This window comes from Saimiri boliviensis, chromosome 20 (assembly GCF_048565385.1).
Source record: "Saimiri boliviensis isolate mSaiBol1 chromosome 20, mSaiBol1.pri, whole genome shotgun sequence".
Classification (NCBI taxonomy): domain Eukaryota; kingdom Metazoa; phylum Chordata; class Mammalia; order Primates; family Cebidae; genus Saimiri; species Saimiri boliviensis.
Window position 1 is genome coordinate 31,178,041 of NC_133468.1, and position 18,743 is coordinate 31,196,783.

Genomic DNA, 18,743 nt, shown 5'->3' on the forward strand with positions numbered 1-18,743 from the left:
CGCAGAGGCCAGCCCTCTCCCCGCCTCCAGCTAGGCTCAAGCCAATCACCAGGCGGGTCTGGAATGAGTGACGGGGAGGCGGTGTGGGCGTCGGGAGGGAATTGCAGGGCTAGGCTGGGCGGGCGCCGGGTTTCCCGCGGTCCGAGCTGGCGTGGGCGGAGGAGAATCGCTCTTAAAGGGCCAGCGCAAGCGTGTTCTTTTGTTCCGGGGCCTCAGGGCGGGGCAGGCCCGAATTTCGCCGTCTTCTCGTTTACTCTCCAGAAAGACCATGATTTCCCAGTTCTTCATTCTGTCCTCCAAGGGGGATCCGCTGATCTACAAAGACTGTATCCTAGACCCGAGGGGCTGGGAAGGGGCGGAGGGGCCGGGCGGGAGGGGCTCCCGGGGCCAGCCTGTGTCGCAGGCTTCTTCACTGAGTTCTTCCACCCGCCAGTCCGTGGGGACAGTGGCGGCCGGGATGTGGCCGAGCTCTTCTACCGGAAGTTGACGGGACTGCCAGGAGACGAGTCCCCTGTTGTCATGGTAACCACGGGCGGGAGGCGGGTGGGGAGCGGGGCGCCGGCTGGCCAGGTGGGCGCCGCTCCCTCCCAGGGCTGATTCCTTAGTAGCTTCCACTTGGGATGCATTCTTCCAAATAAAACTAACAAGAGGCCCGGCGCGGTGGCTCATGCTTGTAATCCCAGCGCTTTGGGAGGCCGAGGCGGGCGGATCACCTGAGGTCAGGAGTTCGAAACCAGCCTGGCCAACATGGTGAAACACCTTACCCCCCGCCCCCCGCCTCTACTAAAAATACAAAAAAATTAGCCAGGCATGGTGGTGGGCGCCTGTAATCCCAGCTGCTAGGGAGGCTGAGCCAGGAGACTCGCTTGAACCCGGGAGGCAGAGGTTGCAGTGAGCCGAGATCGCGACACTGCACTCCAGCTTGGGCGACAGAGCAAGACTACACCGGGTGGGGGTGGGGAAGGGGGTGGGACTAAAAAAACTTACAGTCCATCAGGTGCCATCAACACACCAGGCCCAGCTCCCTTCATGATTCCATTCTCAGCAACTAGGGGTAGGTACTGTAATTAACCCCGTTTCCACATTGGGAAGCTGGGTTCAGGGACCTGTCATGTATCTCCCAAAGTCACTGCTACTGTGACTAGCAAGAGGCATCGGGATCCGAGCTCAGGTCTCCTGGGTTCTGATCACCCCACCTCCCTTTTCTTAACGCTGTTCTACCTGCCTGTGTCTCAGCATCATGAGGGCCGTCATTTCATTCACATCAGACACAGCGGCCTCTATTTGGTGGTCACAACTTCAGAAAACGTTTCTCCTTTCGGTCTCCTAGAACTGCTCTCCAGGTGAGGAGGGCTGGGCTGGGCACGTGGTAGCTAGCAGGAGTCTAAGAGGAGGAGGAAATGCACACTCCCAGGTGTTTCTTCAGGTTGTCCACCCTTCTGGGTGATTACTGTGGCTCTCTGGGTGAGGGGACCATCTCCCGCAACGTGGCTCTGGTCTACGAACTCCTGGATGAAGTGCTGGTAAGAATCAATGATCCCCTTCTGCGGCTCCCGCCCAATTTCCCTGGAGATACTTCTGTTCTTCTACTGCCTCAGGCTGTGGTTGGGAGGCCAAGTCTACTTTTTTTTATCTTTTAGAGATAGGATTTTGCTCTGTCGCTGAGGCTGGAGTGCAGTGGTGCAATCATAGCTCACTGTAGCCTGGAACTCCTGGGCTCAAGTAATCCTTCTGCCCCAACCTCCCCGATGCCCAACTAATTGTTTATTTTTTATAGAGACAGGAGTCTCGCTCTGTCACCCAGGCTGGAGTGCAGTGGCTGGATCTCCAGTCACCGCAACCTCTGCCTCTCGAGTTCAAGTGATTCTTCTGCCTCAGCCTCCTGAGTAGCTGGGACTACAGGCACATGCCACCTGCCTGGCTAATTTTTTGCATTTTTAGTAGAAATGGGGTTTCACGCCGGGCGCGGTGGCTCAAGCCTGTAATCCCAGCACTTTGGGAGGCCGAGGCGGGTGGATCACGAGGTCAAAAGATCGAGATCATCCTGGTCAACATTGTGAAACCCCGTCTCTACTTAAAAATACAAAAAATTAGCTGAGCATGGTGGCATGTGCCTGTAATCCCAGCTACTCAGGAGGCTGAGGCAGGAGAATTGCCTGAACCCAGGAGGCGGAGGTTGTGGTGAGCCGAGATCGTGCCATTGCACTCCAGCCTGGGTAACAAGAGCGAAACTCCGTTTCAAAAAAAAAAAGCAAGAAATGGGGTTTCACTATGTTGGTCAGGCTGGTCTGGAACTCCTGACCTTGTGATCCTCCTGCTTTGGCCTCACAAAGTACTGGGATTACAGGGGTGAGCCACTGCACCTAGCCCTCACTCCACCTTTTTTACCCCTTCTCTCCACTGACTTATCAGACTGTCCTTCCTTTACCTCTAGGATTATGGCTATGTACAGACCACATCTACGGAGATGCTGAGGAATTTCATCCAGACAGAAGCTGTGGTCAGCAAGCCCTTCAGCCTCTTTGACCTCAGCAGTGTTGGCTTGGTCAGTAGAGAGAAAGAGGAGGGTGAGGAAGGAGAAGGGGTGTTGGCTGAGGTTGTCAGACCTGAGGATTGATTGCTTTGGATACTTTACAGTTTGGGGCTGAGACACAACAAAGCAAAGTGGCCCCCAGCAGTGCAGCCAGCCGCCCCGTTCTGTCCAGTCGCTCTGACCAGGTGAGGGAGGGATCCATGGGATCCGACCTTGTGGTTTTGCTCTGGGACCCCGGAGTCCAAGATCTTAGGCTGAGCACAGTGGCTCATGCCTGTAATCCCAGCATTTGGGGAGGCTGAGGCGGGCAGATCACCTGACATCAGGAGTTTGAGAGCAGCCTGGTCAGCATGGTGAAACCTCATCTCTACTAAAAATGCAAAAAGAAAAAGATCTTGGTACGTCTTCCACCTCCCCTAGATGTGGGAATCACTTCTGGCAACTATGTCCCCACCCTAGAGCTGTAGCTTTGACCATTCTGTCCTTTCTTCTCATCTGTCCATTTCAGAACGTAGACTGTTCTGCTTCCAACCACCCAAATCTTCTCTCTTTCTCAGAGCCAGAAGAATGAAGTTTTTTTGGATGTGGTTGAGAGATTATCTGTACTGCTAGCATCTAATGTAAGTTTGAGCTCCCATCCCTGGAGCTGAGGACAAATGAGATTTGGGACACGTGTTGGGGTGGCTAAGACTCCAACAATGGCTGGGCATGGTGGCTCATGCTTATAATCCTAGTGCTTTGGGAGGCGGAGGTGGGAGAATTACTTGGGGTCAGGAATTTGAAACCAGCCTGGGCAACATAACCAGACCCTGTCTCTACAAAAAATATAAATAAATTACATAGGCATGGTGGTGTACACTTGCTGTCCCAGCTACTTGGAAGGCTGAGGCAGGATGATCACTGGAGCCCAGGAGATTAAGGCCTCAGTGAGCCAAGATGGCACTAATGCACTCTAGCCTGGGTGAGAGAGCAAGATGCTGTCTCTTTAAAGAAAGAAGTAGGCATGGTGGCTCATGCCTGTAATCCCAGTACTTTGGGAGGCCGAGGCTGGTGGATCACTTGAGGTCAGGAGTTTAAGACCAGCCTGGCCAACATGGTGAAACTCCATCTCTACTGAAAATACAAAAATTAGCCAAGCATGGTTGTGGGCACCTGTAATCCCAGCTAGTTGGGAGGCTGCGAGGAGAATCACTTGAACCTGGTAGGCAGAGATTGCAGTGAGCTAAGATTGTGCCATTGCACTCCAGCCTGCGTGACAGACCAAGAGTCTGTCTCAAAAAAAAAAAAAAAGAAAAACTCCAGCCTTGACCTCTCTGCCTCTCAGGGCTCCCTACTGAAGGTGGACGTGCAGGGAGAGATTCGGCTCAAGAGCTTCCTTCCCAGTGGCTCTGGTGAGGCATCTGCAGGCGGGACGTAGGGTTGGGGCAGGTTTCTTGGTGTCTTACACTGTGGAGTTTGCGAGCTCTCCTAATGTTCTTTCCTCTGCCAGAGATGCGCATTGGCTTGACGGAAGAGTTTTGTGTGGGGAAGTCAGAGCTGAGAGGTGAGGAGAAAGGGTCTGTCTCTCCCTGGGGTAGGTCATTGCCAGAGAGTTCATGGAGAGAAGTCAGAGACGGATCTTCCCCCTCCTTTCTCCTCTCCCAAAACACGAGTTAGGAGAGAAGTCTCTCTCTTTCCAGGTTATGGGCCAGGAATCCGGGTCGATGAAGTCTCATTTCACAGCTCCGTTAATCTGGACGAGTTTGAGTCTCATAGAATCCTCCGCTTGCAGCCACCTCAGGGCGAGGTCAGGATTGGGGTGGCCTTGTAAATTCGTCCACCATGGGGTAGGGGGCAGTGTGGGGTTGAGGAGACCAAACTGACCCTGTTGCTCTCTGGTCTCTCAGCTGACTGTGATGCGGTACCAACTCTCCGATGACCTCCCCTCACCACTCCCCTTCCGGCTCTTCCCCTCTGTGCAGTGGGACCGAGGCTCAGGCCGGTGAGACCATTTCCTGGGTTCCAGAAGTACCTTGGAGCCCAAGCCAAGATGTGTATGTTCCCAACACTCATTGCAGAGTTGGGGTGGTGGGAGAGGTGATGAAGTGCAGATTGGAAAAAGGCTTGGGCTGGGCATGGTGGCTCATGCCTGTAATCCCAGCACTTTGGGAGGCTGAGGCAGGAGGATCACTTGAGTCCAGGAGTTCCAGACCAGCCTGGGCAACACAGTGAGATCCAGTCTCTCCAGGGGGAAAAAAAAAAAGGAAAAAGCTTTAGCTAATGGAGTTGGGCTGGGCTTCAGCTCTTTCCCCTCTTTGAAGTACAGCCCACACAGCCCTGCACGGAGGTCCCCGTTAGGGAATGGTGGGATGCCAGTTAGAGATGGCCCGAGTCATGGTGTTTTATTCTCTCATCCAGGCTCCAGGTTTACCTGAAGTTACGATGTGACCTGCCTTTAAAGAGGTAAGAGTGGAGGCCGGTGAGGCCGGGTTCAGCTCTGTGGGGTAAGAGACAGGGCCAGGACACCTGGTGCTTCTCTGTTCAGATGCACCTGCCAGCCTCAGAATCCGTTTAGGTAGAGGCTGTAGCATTTGGGAAGGTGGGAGGCACCTGTGCTGAAATCCGATTGTGACATTGAAGGGGAACAGGACAAGGGACAATGCTTTCCTGGGGCTGACTTTGTTCCCGTCTCCTCTGTAGCCAAGCCCTCAATGTCAGGCTGCACCTCCCTCTGCCTCGAGGGGTGATCAGGTAAGTGTGCGCGCCCTGGGAGGTAGTAAGGCACAGGGGAGGAGTGAGCTCAGCACAATGAGCCTGCCCAGAGAAGGTGTCAAGCTCAGCACCTTCCCTCTCCAAACTCTAGCCTCTCTCAGGAGCTGAGCAGCCCAGAGCAGAAGGCCGAGCTGGCAGAGGGAGCCCTTCGCTGGGACCTGCCTCGCGTGCAAGGAGGCTCTCAACTCTCGGGCCTTTTCCAGGTATTTGCTGTTGACCCTCCAGCCCCTCTCCTCCTACCTTCACTTGCAGCACCCGCCCTACCCTCCTGAAGCAGTTACTGCCTGGTCCCCCCAGCTTGGTCAGCTTCCTGCCCTCCTTCCTCTCCCTGCCTCTGCCCCTCACAGATGGACGTCCCAAGGACCCCAGGACCTCCCAGCCATGGGCTGTCCACCTCAGCCCCTCCTCTAGGGCTGGGCCCTGCCAGTCTCTCCTTCGAGCTTCCCCGGCACACATGCTCCGGCCTCCAGGTCCGCTTCCTCAGGTTGTCCTTCAGGCCCTGCGGCAATGCCAACCCCCACAAGTGGGTGCGACACCTAAGCCACAGTGACGCCTATGTCATTCGGATCTGAGGATCCCCTAATGAGGATACAGCAGCCAAGGCAGCGGTTTGTCCCATGGAAGGAGGACAGTCTTTCCTTTTCCAGCTTTCTGGCCTGCAGACTCTGGGCAGGAAGAGTCCTGAGTCCTGAGAGACCAGGAGGGTGCAATGGGGGCAGCCTTTCCATGGTATATGACGCAGGAAGGACTACAGTGGATCAGAACTTAGAAACCAAAGTTTTATTCTGAGGAACTGGCTGTACAATATCTAAAAAGAAAGTGACATGAAGGAAGCAATCTACAACTTCCTTCCACCTAGTGTGCATGCATGTGTGTACATGTCTGCATGTGTGGGAATCCGGGGGCGAGCAGGTGAAGCATCATGGTGCAGGCTGAGGGGAGCTGGAGCTGGGGGGCTGGGAGCCATTCGCTTTTGGAGTCCCTGGAGCTGGAGGGGGACTGTCCCCAGCTTCCTGCTTCCCCCCGCAGAGGGCACTGCTGCTGAGCGGAGAGGGGGATGATGCGGGGGGAGGAACTGGAGAAGGGTGGGAGGCAGGGCCTCCTTTACCCTCCCCTGTCGGGGGAAGTGAAACCACAATGTACTTCTGGACGCTCCCAGGACCAGAGGGAGCGGTGCTAGCAGGTGCGGTGGTGGCAGTGGAGACCAGCTTGACGATGGGCTGCACGCTGGGGACGGTGGTGGTGACAGGCGAGGTGGTGGTGCAACCTGAGCCTGGGGCTGAGGTGCTGAGAGACAGGACCTGGGCAGAAAGGAAAGTCAGGGCCACTTGCCCTGTGTCCTCCCGGCTCCCTAGAGGCCTGGCAGGGACACTTTACTTGCTCACTTTCTGAACAAGTTGTTCCTGTAGTTGACCCTGAAGACACTGTGGCAGGAGGCCTTGCTCATGCAGGGCAGCTACGGCCCTGCAGGACCCTGATGGGTGCCCCTTCCAGCTCCTGACTTGGGGCCCAGAGGGGACTGTGCTCTACTCCGGGGCCTCCTCAGGGTGCTCTGTGACCTGGACTCTCCAGATGATCCCCCCATCCCCGTCCCACACATCTCTGCGTACCTGCTGGGTGGATGGGGCGCTGGAGGACGACGACATTACAATAAACTTGGTTGGAGGAGGGGAAGGCTGCGGTGGTGCAGCCGCGCGTGCGGACACCAGTGTCTGGACGGGAAGTGCGATGGAGCCAGGAACCTTCAGCAAGCCAGGGGTTCGAGGACCAGGCTGTGGGGCCTGTGAGAGGGTCAGCGTGGGCCGGGGCTGCAGGGGAGAAGAGGAGAGGGGGAAATGGAAGTATCTCCTAAGGAGAGTCTGAAAAGAAACACCTGGGCTCCCCTTGCTCTTCCTCAGTGGCTCTCACTGGGGCTGGGACATCCTCACTTGGGCCTGGTCACCCCGAGACTGCTGACTCAGGGCCCACATGGCTGTGTGTGAGTGCCTGTCCCACACCGGAGTCCCCTGCTTCCTCCTATCCCTCCTCCCCACCTGGCCACGGACCTGTGTGATGGTCAGAGTGGTCCTGTTGACCTGCTGAGCCTGCAGAGCAGCCTGGGCCCGAGCCTTGACCACATGGGAGCAGAGGAGGGGCCCGAGGGACCCAAATTCTGCCCGATAGGCGTCCTGATTGTCAGGCGGTGGGCGCAGCTTTGCCAGAACAGGGGCACAGTGTTTCTGCAGACAAGAAAAGCCATGTTGACGGAGGGCTGGTGGCACTGTGAAAAGAGCCTTGGGGATGGGGCAACAATCAGTGCCCTGCTGGAAGCCACACTATGGTGAGCTATTGGTGTGTGTACGGAACATTGGGCTTTCTCATACGAAAACACAGGCACAGGGCCAGGTGCAAATGTCTGATGCCTGTATCCCAGCACATTGGGAGGCCTAGGCAGGCAATCACTTGAGGTCAGGAGTTTGACACCAGCCTGGCCAACATGGAGAAACTGTCTCTAGTAAAAATACAAAAATTAGCCAGGCGTGGTTGTACACACCTGTAGTCCCAACTACTGGGGAGGCTGAGGTACTAGAACACTTGAACCCAGGAGGTAGACGTTGCAGTGAACAGAGATTACATCACTGCATTCCAGCCTGGATGACAGTGAGACTCAGGAAAAAAAAAAAAAATGACTGGGCATGGTGGCTCACACCTGTAATCCCAGCACTTTGGGAAGCTGAGGAAAATGAATCACCTGAGGTCGGGAGTTTGAGACCAGCCTGGCCAACAGGGTGAAACCCCGTCTCTACTGAAAATACAAAAAATTAGCCAGGTGCAGTGGTGTGTGCCTGCAGTCCCAGCTACTCTGGAGGCTGAGGCATGAGAATAGCTTGAACCTGGGAGACAGAGGTTTCAGTGAGCCTGAGACAGTGCCACTGCACTCCAGCCTGGGTGGCAGAGTGAGGCTACATCTCAAGAAAGAGAGAGCAAAAAAAAAAATGAAAACGGGCACTAACGTGTGAATGAACTTGAATACCTGGGCGATCTCTACAAGATAGTTAATTTAGAGAGCATTTGCCTTGTACAGAGACCACACAGTGATGCAGAAGCACTGGGGGCAGTACAGTCTAAATGTCACAGGCCGAGTGTGAAGAACCTTTTTTTTTTAGGGGGTGGCGGTCTCCCTTTGTAACCCAGGCTGGAGTATAGTGGCATAGTCATAGCTCACTGCCACCTTGAATTCCTGGGGTTGAGCAATCCTCCAGCCTTGGCCTCTCGAGTAGCTGGGACCACAGGCACATGTCACCACTCCTGGCTAACTTTTTGGTTTTTGTATGCAGGGTCTCACTGTGTTGCCCTGGCTGGCCTCATACTGCTCCGCTCCCAGAGTGCTGGGATTACAGTCAGGAGCCATCACGCCCAGCTGCCTCATTTCTTACTCAGCCTGAGCCTCAGTCTTTCCATCTGTAAAATAGTATCAGACTCCAGTGTGCTCTAAAAACATGAGGCAAAGACTGGAGTAGGTGAATAAAATATGCCGTATGGCTGCTGAACACCGCTTGTGTCTCGGGGACAGGGGCTTCGGTCACCAGTAGGAGACTCTGCACATGGTCAGCTCCGATCCGGTCGATGTTGCTCAGCACAGGGCCATCCAGGACGCTGCGAATCCGCTCCCCTTCCTGTTGCAGCCGGGGCAGAATCAGTGTCTTGATGACCTGTTGGAAGGGAAGGGGAAAAGCCAATGCCAGGGGGTCACCAGGGGTCTCTCAGGTGGGGACACGGTTTCCTCCCCCATTTCTTCCTCCCAGAGGCCTAACATCGTGTCCCAGCTCAGCCAGGCCTGCGATGGAGCCATAACGAGTTGTCCAGGGCGTCTTCTCGTCCACCCAGCTCTGTAAGGGGAAGGAAATAAACTCACATGAAGGGGCCTGAAAGACTGATTGTTAGAGACCCCAGTCTTTCATAGACACTTTCCTTGTAAACCATTAGACATTACAATAAGGCCGGGTGAGGCAGCTCACGCCTGTAATCCCAGGACTCTGGGAGGCCGAGGCAGGCAGATTACTAGAGGTCAGAAGTTTAAGACCAGCCTGGCCAACATGGTGAAACTCCATCTTTACTAAAAATACAAAAATTAGCCAGTTGTGGTGGGAGCCTATAATCCCAGGTACTAGGGAGGCTGAGGCAGAAGAATTGTTTGAACCCCGGTGGAAAGGTAAACTGAACAGAGATCACACCACTGCACTCCAGCCTGGGCAACAAAGAGAGACTGTCTCAAAAACAAAGGCATTACAAGTCCCTTGGACCCCCCGCCCTCCGCAAGTTCCAAGTTCCAGTCCCCCTTTCCTCTGCCTCTTGTTGCCACTGCCACTGCCCCCAGCCAGAAGTGGCCAGTGATGAAACAAATGACGCTCAAGTTATCTTGGCTCACCTTGGTGAAGGTCTTGGTGATCCGGGACTGGATGTTGTTAGTGGTTGTACTAAAATGCTTGCAGATCTGGGCCACCAGGCGGGCAGCAAAGTCTCGGAGTGCCCAGTGATTGTCCACATCTGGTCGCAGGCATAGTTGTCTGCTCACGATGCAGGTCATCACAGCTGGAATCAGCTCATGGACCTAAGGGAGAAGGGGCAAGGCAGGTGATTCTGGTTTTCTTGTGTGTGTGTTTGAGACAAGGTCTCGCTCTGTTACCCAGACTGGAGTGAAGGGGCATAATCACTGCTCACTGCAGCTTCAACCTCCTGGGCTCAAGCAATCCTCCCATCTCAGCCTCCCAGGTAGCTGAGACCAGAGGTGTGCACCACCAGGCCTGGCTAATTTTGTTTTTTATTTTTAAGATGGAGTTTTACTCTTGTTGCCCAGGCTGGAGTGCAGTGGCGCCATCTTGGCTCACCACAACCTCTACCTCCTGGATTCAACTGATTCAGCTTGAGCCTCCCAAGTAGCTGTGATTATAGGCATGCACCACCATGCCTGGCTAATTTCGTCTATTTAGTAGAGATGGGGTTTCTCTGTGTTGGTTAGGCTGGTCTCCAACTCCCAACCTCAGGTGATCCACCTGCCCCAGCCTCCCAAAGTGCTGGGATTACAGGTGTGAGCCACTGTGCCTGGCTGTTTATTTTTTTGTAAAGATGGTAGTCTCATTACATTGCCCAAGCTGTCCTCAAACTCCTGATTTCAAGTGATCCTCCCACCTTGGCCTCCCAAAGTTGCTGGGATTCCAGGCCTGAGCCACCACTGACCACTGGCTTCCTCTTGTGGCAGCAGGATCCCTGGTCCCTGGATGGGAGGGTGGGCAGGACCACTCACATATTTTTCTAGATACAGCGTGGGGTTGTCCATCAGTGCCTTCACCATACGCATCAAGTAGATGAGCAGGGCCAGGTTATTCTGAACCACATTCACACGGACCTGCGGGAGGGAGGAGTGCTGGGCATGGGGCAGGGAGACCCTCATAAGAGCTTCCGCTGCTATCCTTTCACCATGGGAACTCGTGCTCTCACCCCCTCCGAGATGAAAGTACTGAACCGTGGCAGCATCTGATAGAGCCCAGGGTCCGTGGCAATGCTCTGCAGGGCTTCCTGTGGGAGGAGGGAAGCCAGTGAGATGAAGGTCGCTTGTGGGGAGCAATTCATAGGAGCCCTGGAAGGAGAAGTCTTGGGGCCAGGGCAGGCTGGTGGGGCCCTCACCGCTCTCTTGGCCTCGCAGGAGCCCACGCAGGCCTCAGTTATCTCCTTGTAGTACAGCTGCTGCTCCACAGACAGCTCGTGGATGCTCCGGGGCTTCAGTCGTAAGGGGCCCCCCTCCAGCAAGGGCGGTGCCTTCTTCTCTTTCCCTGTGTGATTGGAGAGGTGAATCTAACAAAGAAAGCTCCGGAAGCCTCAGTACCAGATGAACCTTAACCCTCCTCCTCCCCTGAGACCCAGGAGATGCAGCTTCCTCTCAGGCTTCCTGATCCTTTCTGGGGCTCTCTGGCCCTGATCTCAGCCACTTCACCAATAGCCACATGGAGGCCGGGCATGGTGGCTCACATCTGTAATCCCAGCGCTTTGGGAGGCCAAGGCAGAGGGATCACATGAGGCCGAGTTTGAGACCAGCCTGGTCAACATAGCAAAACCCTGTCTCTACAAAAAAAAAAAAAAAAAAAAATTACAAAAATTAGCAGGGCATGGTGGCGGGCACCTGTAATCCCAGCTACTTAGGAGACTGAGGCAGGAGAATCGCTTCAACCCGGGGGGGGAGGTTGCAGTGAGCTGAGATTGTGTCACTGTACTGCAGCCTGGGTGACCGAGTGAGACTCTGTCTCAAAAACAAAAAAGAAAATAAAACAAACAGCTATGTGGCTTTGAGCAAGAGTCCAGAGAGGCCTGACCTAGGAGGACTGACCTTTGCTGTCGGCTGTGGCAGCCCCTTGACCTTTGCCTTTCAGGGGTCCGTCTTCCTCTTGGCCTGGCTTGGCCGACTTTAAGGGTTCTGTGGCTTCAGCCTTCTGTTGCTCTTTGGGAGCTGGTGGGAAAGAAGGCACAGTGGGAAGGGTGATGAGAGTAGCAGGAAAACTAAAAGGTGGGAGAAGGCTGGGTACAGTGGCTCACACCTATAATCCCAGCACTTTGGGAGGCCAAGGCAGGCAGATCACCTTAGCTCAGGAGTTCAAGACTAGCCTGGCTAACATGGTGAAATCCCATCTCTACTAAAATTACAAAAAACTAGCCAGGTGTGCTGGTGTATGACTGTAGTCCCAGCTACTCGGGAGGCTAAGGCACAACAATCACTTGAACCCAGGAGGCAGACGTTGCAGTGAGCCGAAATTGTTGCACCACTGCACTCCAGCACTCCAACATGGGCGACAGAGTGAAACTCCATCACATACACACACACAAAGGTGGGAGGAAGGGGAAAGAGACCAGATACCCACAGGGTGGGGCATGAAGAGGGTTACCTGGGGGTGGGTTCTCAGGGATAGCTGGCTGGCAGCCCTCGATGCTCAGCCAATGAGCTGTAAGGAAGGCAGGTGTCAAGGTGAATCGCCACATATGGACACTGGGGAGTTGCTCCATGCTATGGAAGCTGTGTTTCCACTCCTGCTCCCCTTGCAACTCACCCGGGATCTCACACTGAGGTTTTTTTCTATTGTGAGGCTCCTCACACCCACACGCATCTGTCTGCCTTTCCCTCCTCCCTGCCACCCTCCTCTCCCCTCCTTCAACCTTTGAGGCAGACGTCCAGGGGCACCCGGGGCAGAGGGGTATTGATGATGTCGCTCAGATCAACCTCCTTCTCCTCGTAGAAGTAAAGCTCCCGGCCCCCACCAGAGGCGAAGCGGAAAGGAATGAACTCCTGGGCATGGAAGCCATAGAGTGGCTGTAGCAGGAAAGAGGGGCATGTGTGAGAAAGGAGCTGAAGGAGACCTGGCTGAAGGATGGCGTCTCACCCTGATCTCCACTGCCCTGTCCCCATCACCCGCCCCCTGCCTGTCTCCCCCAGTCACCTCAACATTCTTTAGCTTCAAGGCATAGTCAATGTCACTGGTGGTGAGCTTCTGCCGCTTCCCCATGTGCATGAACTTCAAGGCATCCTGGGACGGGTGAGAGAACAGATGTCAGCCCAAGACCCTAAAGAAGGAAGGGGCCCCAGGCAACATCCTGGACCCAATATGGAGCTAGAGAGAAGGGCTGAGTCACCTGTGCAATCTCTTTGATGCGGTAGCTGACCTCATCCGTCAGCAGCTGACAGGTCTCCTCCTGAATCTGGGCGATGCCCATGGATTCAGCCACCACCTTCATGGACTCCGAGGGCAGCACAGTGTTGCTAAGCTTCAGCTTCTTCTCCTCAGCCATTCTGGAGCCTTTTCCTCCCCAGCAGGATGAAGTCCCTGGTGGAAAGATGGGAGACCCTGGCAGAGGGATGGGGCAGGCAGAAGAAAAAGAAATGTGAGGCATGAGAAGAGGACCAACAAAGGGAAGACAGTGGAGAGAAGAAGGAACTCAGGGTGTCCTCCATCCATCACCACATGAGTCAGCCCTGAGGTGTAACGGAGAAGGAAATCTGGGCTGGGGCCAGATGTGGTGGCTCATGTCTGTAATCCCAGCAGCACTTTGGGAGGCCAGATCACTTGAGGTCAGAAATTCAAGACCAGCCTGGTCAACATGGCAAAACCCCATCTCTACTAAAACTACAAAAATTAGCCAGGCATGGAAGTGCACACCTGTAATCCCAGCTACTAGGGAGATATAGTGAGACCCCATCTCTACAAAAAGTACAAAAATTAGCTGGACATATAGGCGTAAAGCTATAGTTCTAGTTACTCAGGAGGCAGAGGTGGGAGGACTGATAGAGCCCAGAAGCTCCCTGATCAAGCAGTGCTCACACCTCAGCTTCCCAAGTAGCTGGGACTATAGATGTGTACCACCAACACATCTAATTTTTTTTGGTGGGGGGGTGCAGAGGCAGTCTCACTATGTTGCCCAGACTGGTCTTGAACTGCTGGCCTCATGCAATCCTTCTGCTTTGGCCTCCCAAAGTGCTGGGATTACAGGCCTGGGTCACCAGGCCCAGCCCAGATTTCTATCTTTTTCTGTTACACCTCAGGGCTTCATTCCCAGCACTTTGAAGTCTTGGGCTCAAGGGATCCTCCAGCTTTGGCTTCTCAAAGTGTTGGAATTAGAGGCATGAGCCGAAGTGCCTGGCCCAGCCTTAGCTTTCCTTATCTGCACAGCAATGCCATCCATCCAGGCACTCGTTCTTTATCTAAGCCTTCACATCAAATCCACCAGGTGGTGGCTCAGACCTGTAATGCCAGAACTTTGGGAGGCTGAGATGGGCAGATCACTTGAGGTCAGGAGTTCGAGAACAGCCTGGCCGATGTGGAGAAACCCTGTCTCTACTAAAAATAGAAAAATTAGCCAAGTATGGTGGTGCGTGCCTGTAATCCCAGCTACTCAGGGGGCTGAGGCAGGAGAATCACTTGACCTTGAGGGGTGGAGGCTGTGGTGAGTTGAGATTGTGTTATTGTATTACAGCCTCAGCAACAAAGACACTTCATCTCAAAAAATATATAAAAAAATAAATCCTGGCCGGGCGCGGTGGCTCAAGCCTGTAATCCCAGCACTTTGGGAGGCCGAGGCGGGCGGATCACGAGGTCAAGAGATCGAGACCATCCTGGTCAATATGGTGAAACCCCGTCTCTACTAAAAATACAAAAAATTAGCTGGGCATGGTGGCGCATGCCTGTAATCCCAGCTACTCAGGAGGCTGAGGCAGGAGAATTGCCTGAACCCAGGGGGCGGAGGTTGCGGTGAGCCAAGATCGCGCCATTGCACTCCAGCCTGGGTAACAAGAGCGAAACTCCGTCTTACAAAAAAAAAAATAAATAAATAAAGGCCGGGCGCGGTGGCTCAAGCCTGTAATCCCAGCACTTTGGGAGGCCGAGGCGGGCGGATCACGAGGTCAAGAGATCGAGACCATCCTGGTCAATATGGTGAAACCCCGTCTCTACTAAAAATACAAAAAATTAGCTGGGCATGGTGGCGCATGCCTGTAATCCCAGCTACTCAGGAGGCTGAGGCAGGAGAATTGCCTGAACCCAGGGGGCGGAGGTTGCGGTGAGCCAAGATCGCGCCATTGCACTCCAGCCTGGGTAACAAGAGCGAAACTCCGTCTCACAAAAAAAAAAATAAATAAATAAAGGCCGGGCGCGGTGGCTCAAGCCTGTAATCCCAGCACTTTGGGAGGCCGAGGCAGGTGGATCCCAAGGTCAAGAGATCGAGACCATCCTGGTCAACGTGGTGAAACCCTGTCTCTACTAAAAATACAAAAAATTAGCTGGGCATGGTGGCGCATGCCTGTAATCCCAGCTACTCAGGAGGCTGAGGCAGGAGAATTGCCTGAACCCAGGGGGCGGAGGTTGCGGTGAGCCGAGATCGCGCCATTGCACTCCAGCCTGGGTAACAAGAGCGAAACTCCGTCTCACAAAAAAATAAATAAATAAATAAATAAATCCACCCAATAGTCCAACCTGACTGTCCTGCTCTCACTGCTTGGCCCATGTCACCATCATCTATCCCCTGGTAACTCTCAAAGCCTCCAGACAAGGTCCACCGATGTCTACCCTTGCCTCTCTCTACATCTGTTCCTAACTTTGCAGCCAAAATGCTAATGTCAAACTGTAAAGCAGACTGTCATTTCTTTGCTCAAACCCTTATAATAATGGCTCTCCACTTGCCACAAAGTAAAACCTGAAATCTTTATAATGGCCCGGCGTGGTGGCTGAGCTCATGCCTGTAATCTGCATTTTGGGAGCTGAGCTGGTAAGACTGCTTGGGCTTAGGAATTCCTGACCAGCGTGGTCAACATAATAAACCCCATCTGAGGCTAGGCACAGTGGCTCACACCTGTAATCCTAGCACTTTGGGAGGCCAGGAGTTCAAGACCAGCCTGGCCAACATGGTAAAACCTCTCTCTACTAAAAATACAAAAATTAGATGGATATGGTGGTGGGCGCCTGTAATTGCAGCTACTTGGGAGGCTGAGGCAGGAGAATCACTTGAACCCGAGAGGCAGAGTCTGCAGTGAGCAAAGATCATGTCACTGTACTCCAGCCTGGGTGACAGAGCAAGACTCTTTCTCAAAAACAACAACAAAAAAAAGACAAAATCCTTTTCATGTCCTACAAAGCCCTTCAAAATTTGCCTTCTCCCCATTACATCTCTGACTGCCTTTCCTTCCTTCTTCCACTTTGATCCAGACACATATTCCTTCAGGCTGCTCCTTAAACTTGCCAGGCATGCTCTTGTCTAATAGCCTTTACTCCATTCCCTCTGTCTGGAATGTTCTTCCAGAATGCCTGATTGCCTGCCTACCCTGACCACCCTATTTAACTGTGCACTCTGCCCTCAGAGTGGGGGCAGCCCACTTTTTCTTTTCTTTTTTTTTTTTAATGAATGCCACTTTTTCTTTTCTATAGCATTTAACATCTGGGTCGGGTGCAGTGGCTCACGCCTGTAATCCCAGCACTTTGAAAGGCCGAGGCGGGCAGATCACAAGGTCAAGAGATTGACACTATCCTGGCCAACATGGTGAAACCCTGTCTCTACTAAAAATACAAAAATTAGCTGGGTATGGTGGCATGTGCCTATAGTCCCAGCTACTTGGGAGGCTGAGACAGGAGAATCACTTGAACCCAGGAGGCAGAAGTTGCAGTGAGCAGAGATCACGTCACTGTACTCCAGCCTGGTGACAGAGTGAGACTCCATCTCAAAAAAACAATAAAAACTTCTAATTCATTGTATCATTTCTTACTGTTTATTACCCCCGCCACATACCATATAGACAGGGCTCTTTATTTGCTTTTTATTTTTTTTTGAGATGGAATTCACTCTTATTGTCCAGGCTGGAGTGCAATGGCATGATCTTGGCACACTGCAACCTCTGCCTTCCGGGTTCAAGCAATTCTCCTGCCTCAGCCTCCCAAGTAGCTGGTATTACAGGCATGCGCCAGCACAGCAGGCTAATTTTTTTTTTTTTTTTTTTTTTTTTTTGAGACAGAGTCTTGCTCTGTCGCCAAGCGCCAGGTTGGACTGCAGTGGCGCAATCTCGGCTCACTGCAACCTCCCCCTCCTGGGTTCAAGCAATTCTCCTGCCTCAGCCTCCCAAGTAGCTGTGACTACAGGCATGCGCCACCACGCCCAGCTAATTTTTGTATTTTTTTAGTATAGACGGGGTTTCACCATGTTGACCAGGATGGTCTTGATCTCTGGACCTCGTGATCCGCCCACCTTGGCCTCCCAAAGTGCTGGGATTACAGGCATGAGCCACCGCGCTCGGCCTAATTTTCGTATTTTTAGTATAGATGGGGTTTCGCCATGTTCCTCAGGCTGGTCTCAAACTCCTGACCTCAGGTGATCCGCCTGCCTTGGCCTCCCAAAGTGCTGGGATTACAGGCGTGAGCCACCATGCCCAGCTGACAGGGCTCTTTATTATGTTCACTAATGTATTCCAGGAGCCCAGCCTGGGACATCATAAATATTTGTTAAGTAGATGAATTAGTTGTAAGGTTTAGAGATGTTGGTACTCGGTAACTACTAGTTATCACTGTCATTAAGATAATAGGTCACGGGCACAAACTTCGAGCCTATACTTTAGTTAAAAGCAAAGTAGACCAGATGCAGTGGCTCATGCCTGTAATTTGGGAGGCCGAGGTGGGAAGATCACCAGAGGTCAGGAGTTGGAGACCACCCTGGTCAACGTGGCAAAATCTCATTTTTTTGTAAAAAACACAAAAATTAGCAGAACATGGGGGTGGCCACCTGTAGTCCCAGCTACTTGGGAGGCTGAGGTGGGAGAACCGCTTGAACCCAGGAGGCGGAGGCTGCAGTGAGCCGAGATCATGTCACTGCACTCCAGCCTGGGCGACTGAGGAAGACTCTGTCTTTAAAAAAAAAACAACAACAAACTGGAGCCAAGCAAGGTAGCTCACTCCAATAATCCCAGCACTTTGGGAGACAGAGGTAGGTGGATCACTTGAGGCTAGGAGTTTGAGACAGCTTGCTCAACATAGTGAGACCCCCATCTCTGCAAAAAATGAAAAAATTAGCCTGGTGTGGTGGACCTGTCATCCCAGCTACTTAGGAGGCTGAGGTGGGAGGATCACTTGAGCCCAGGAGTTCCAGGCTGCAGTGAGCCAAGATGGTGCCACTGCACAGCAGCGTGGGCAACAGACAGAAACCCTGTCTCAAAAACAAAAAGTTAACGTGGCACACTGGAGCCGGGCATTAGGAAGATTAACCTCAATACTGTTCAGGAATAGTACAGGTCGTAGGGTGGGGCTGTGCTGGAAGGATGGGAAGAGGGAGGCCAAAGAAGAAATTGGTTCTTTTCAAACCATCCCTAGTCTCCTCCCCAACTTTTTAAAGTCTTATCTATAGGGAACACAATTATTCGAGACATACTCTGTGCCTGGCGCCGCGTTTACAAGAGAACGTCGTGTCCCACTTCCCTGGCGAACTCTTACGAATCCTTCAATACCCGGCGGTACCCTCTGTCAGTAAAGGCTCATAAAACACGCTACAGTCACAGGATCTCCTCAGATGCAGGAAGGCGTCCCAGGGGAGGATTAACTTGAGCGGGATCCCAGCAGAGAAGCAGGTCGAAAATCCCTGGGGAGCACGAAAGGAGGCTCAGAGAGCCCACCTCATCTGCAACATCTCTCCAATGCAGACACATACACAGGGTCCCCACGAGCACGGACACACAACCGACCGTCTTCTTTCTAGTCCCCACAAGGGACCTTCAAAGGGTCTCCTCCAGTGTACCACTCAGACCCGCCCCCGCCAGCCAAACCCGGGGAGCAGGAAAACTCTGGCCGGAGCCGAGACGCCGCTCACCCGGCGCTCGGCGCCATCTTGGCCCCGCCCCCTCCTGGGAGCAGGTCCTGGCAGAACGGAAGTGCAAGTCACTACCCCTTCCCCGTGCCAGAATACGTTCTGG

The 18,743-nt window shown here is 53.4% G+C and overlaps 2 protein-coding genes across 3 annotated transcripts; one reads left to right on the plus strand and one right to left on the minus strand.

Annotated features, from left to right (window-relative positions):
* The first annotated feature begins 102 nt into the window (after positions 1–102).
* On the plus strand, positions 103–6,142 carry AP4M1 (adaptor related protein complex 4 subunit mu 1). The gene is made up of 15 exons (XM_003934203.4): positions 103–326; positions 434–522; positions 1,237–1,343; positions 1,427–1,523; positions 2,435–2,545; positions 2,638–2,718; positions 3,091–3,153; positions 3,858–3,924; positions 4,023–4,076; positions 4,213–4,319; positions 4,420–4,514; positions 4,931–4,975; positions 5,213–5,263; positions 5,376–5,487; positions 5,632–6,142. The coding sequence occupies exons 1-15, from the start codon at positions 269–271 to the stop codon at positions 5,854–5,856; spliced, it is 1,362 nt and encodes a 453-aa protein (XP_003934252.1). The 5' UTR covers positions 103–268; the 3' UTR covers positions 5,857–6,142.
* On the minus strand, positions 6,050–18,682 carry TAF6 (TATA-box binding protein associated factor 6). 2 transcript variants are annotated; one of them, XM_010344739.3, is made up of 16 exons: positions 18,641–18,682; positions 18,206–18,412; positions 12,941–13,152; positions 12,748–12,834; positions 12,467–12,620; positions 12,199–12,255; positions 11,646–11,765; positions 10,949–11,094; positions 10,763–10,840; positions 10,569–10,670; positions 9,693–9,875; positions 9,079–9,153; positions 8,851–8,976; positions 7,330–7,503; positions 6,895–7,092; positions 6,050–6,585 (listed from the first exon to the last, which is right to left on the minus strand). In XM_010344739.3, the coding sequence occupies exons 3-16, from the start codon at positions 13,094–13,096 to the stop codon at positions 6,205–6,207; spliced, it is 2,037 nt and encodes a 678-aa protein (XP_010343041.1). In that variant the 5' UTR covers positions 13,097–13,152; positions 18,206–18,412; positions 18,641–18,682; the 3' UTR covers positions 6,050–6,204. The 2 variants fall into 2 exon arrangements, with proteins under 2 accessions (XP_010343041.1, XP_010343040.1); XM_010344738.3 differs by having other exon boundaries at positions 18,516–18,669.
* Between the last annotated feature and the right edge of the window lie 61 nt (positions 18,683–18,743).

Coding starts and splice junctions, on each gene's coding strand:
- AP4M1 (XM_003934203.4), top strand. CDS start 269: ATGATTTCCCAGTTCTTCATTCTGTCCTCCAAGGGGGATCCGCTGATC. Junction 4,320..4,419: donor TGCAGCCACCTCAGGGCGAG/GTCAGGATTGGG, acceptor CTGGTCTCTCAG/CTGACTGTGATGCGGTACCA. Junction 4,976..5,212: donor TGTGACCTGCCTTTAAAGAG/GTAAGAGTGGAG, acceptor TCTCCTCTGTAG/CCAAGCCCTCAATGTCAGGC.
- TAF6 (XM_010344739.3), bottom strand. CDS start 13,096: ATGGCTGAGGAGAAGAAGCTGAAGCTTAGCAACACTGTGCTGCCCTCG. Junction 12,621..12,747: donor TGAAGCTAAAGAATGTTGAG/GTGACTGGGGGA, acceptor TTCCTGCTACAG/CCACTCTATGGCTTCCATGC. Junction 7,504..8,850: donor ATGTGCAGAGTCTCCTACTG/GTGACCGAAGCC, acceptor TCTTGTCTGCAG/AAACACTGTGCCCCTGTTCT.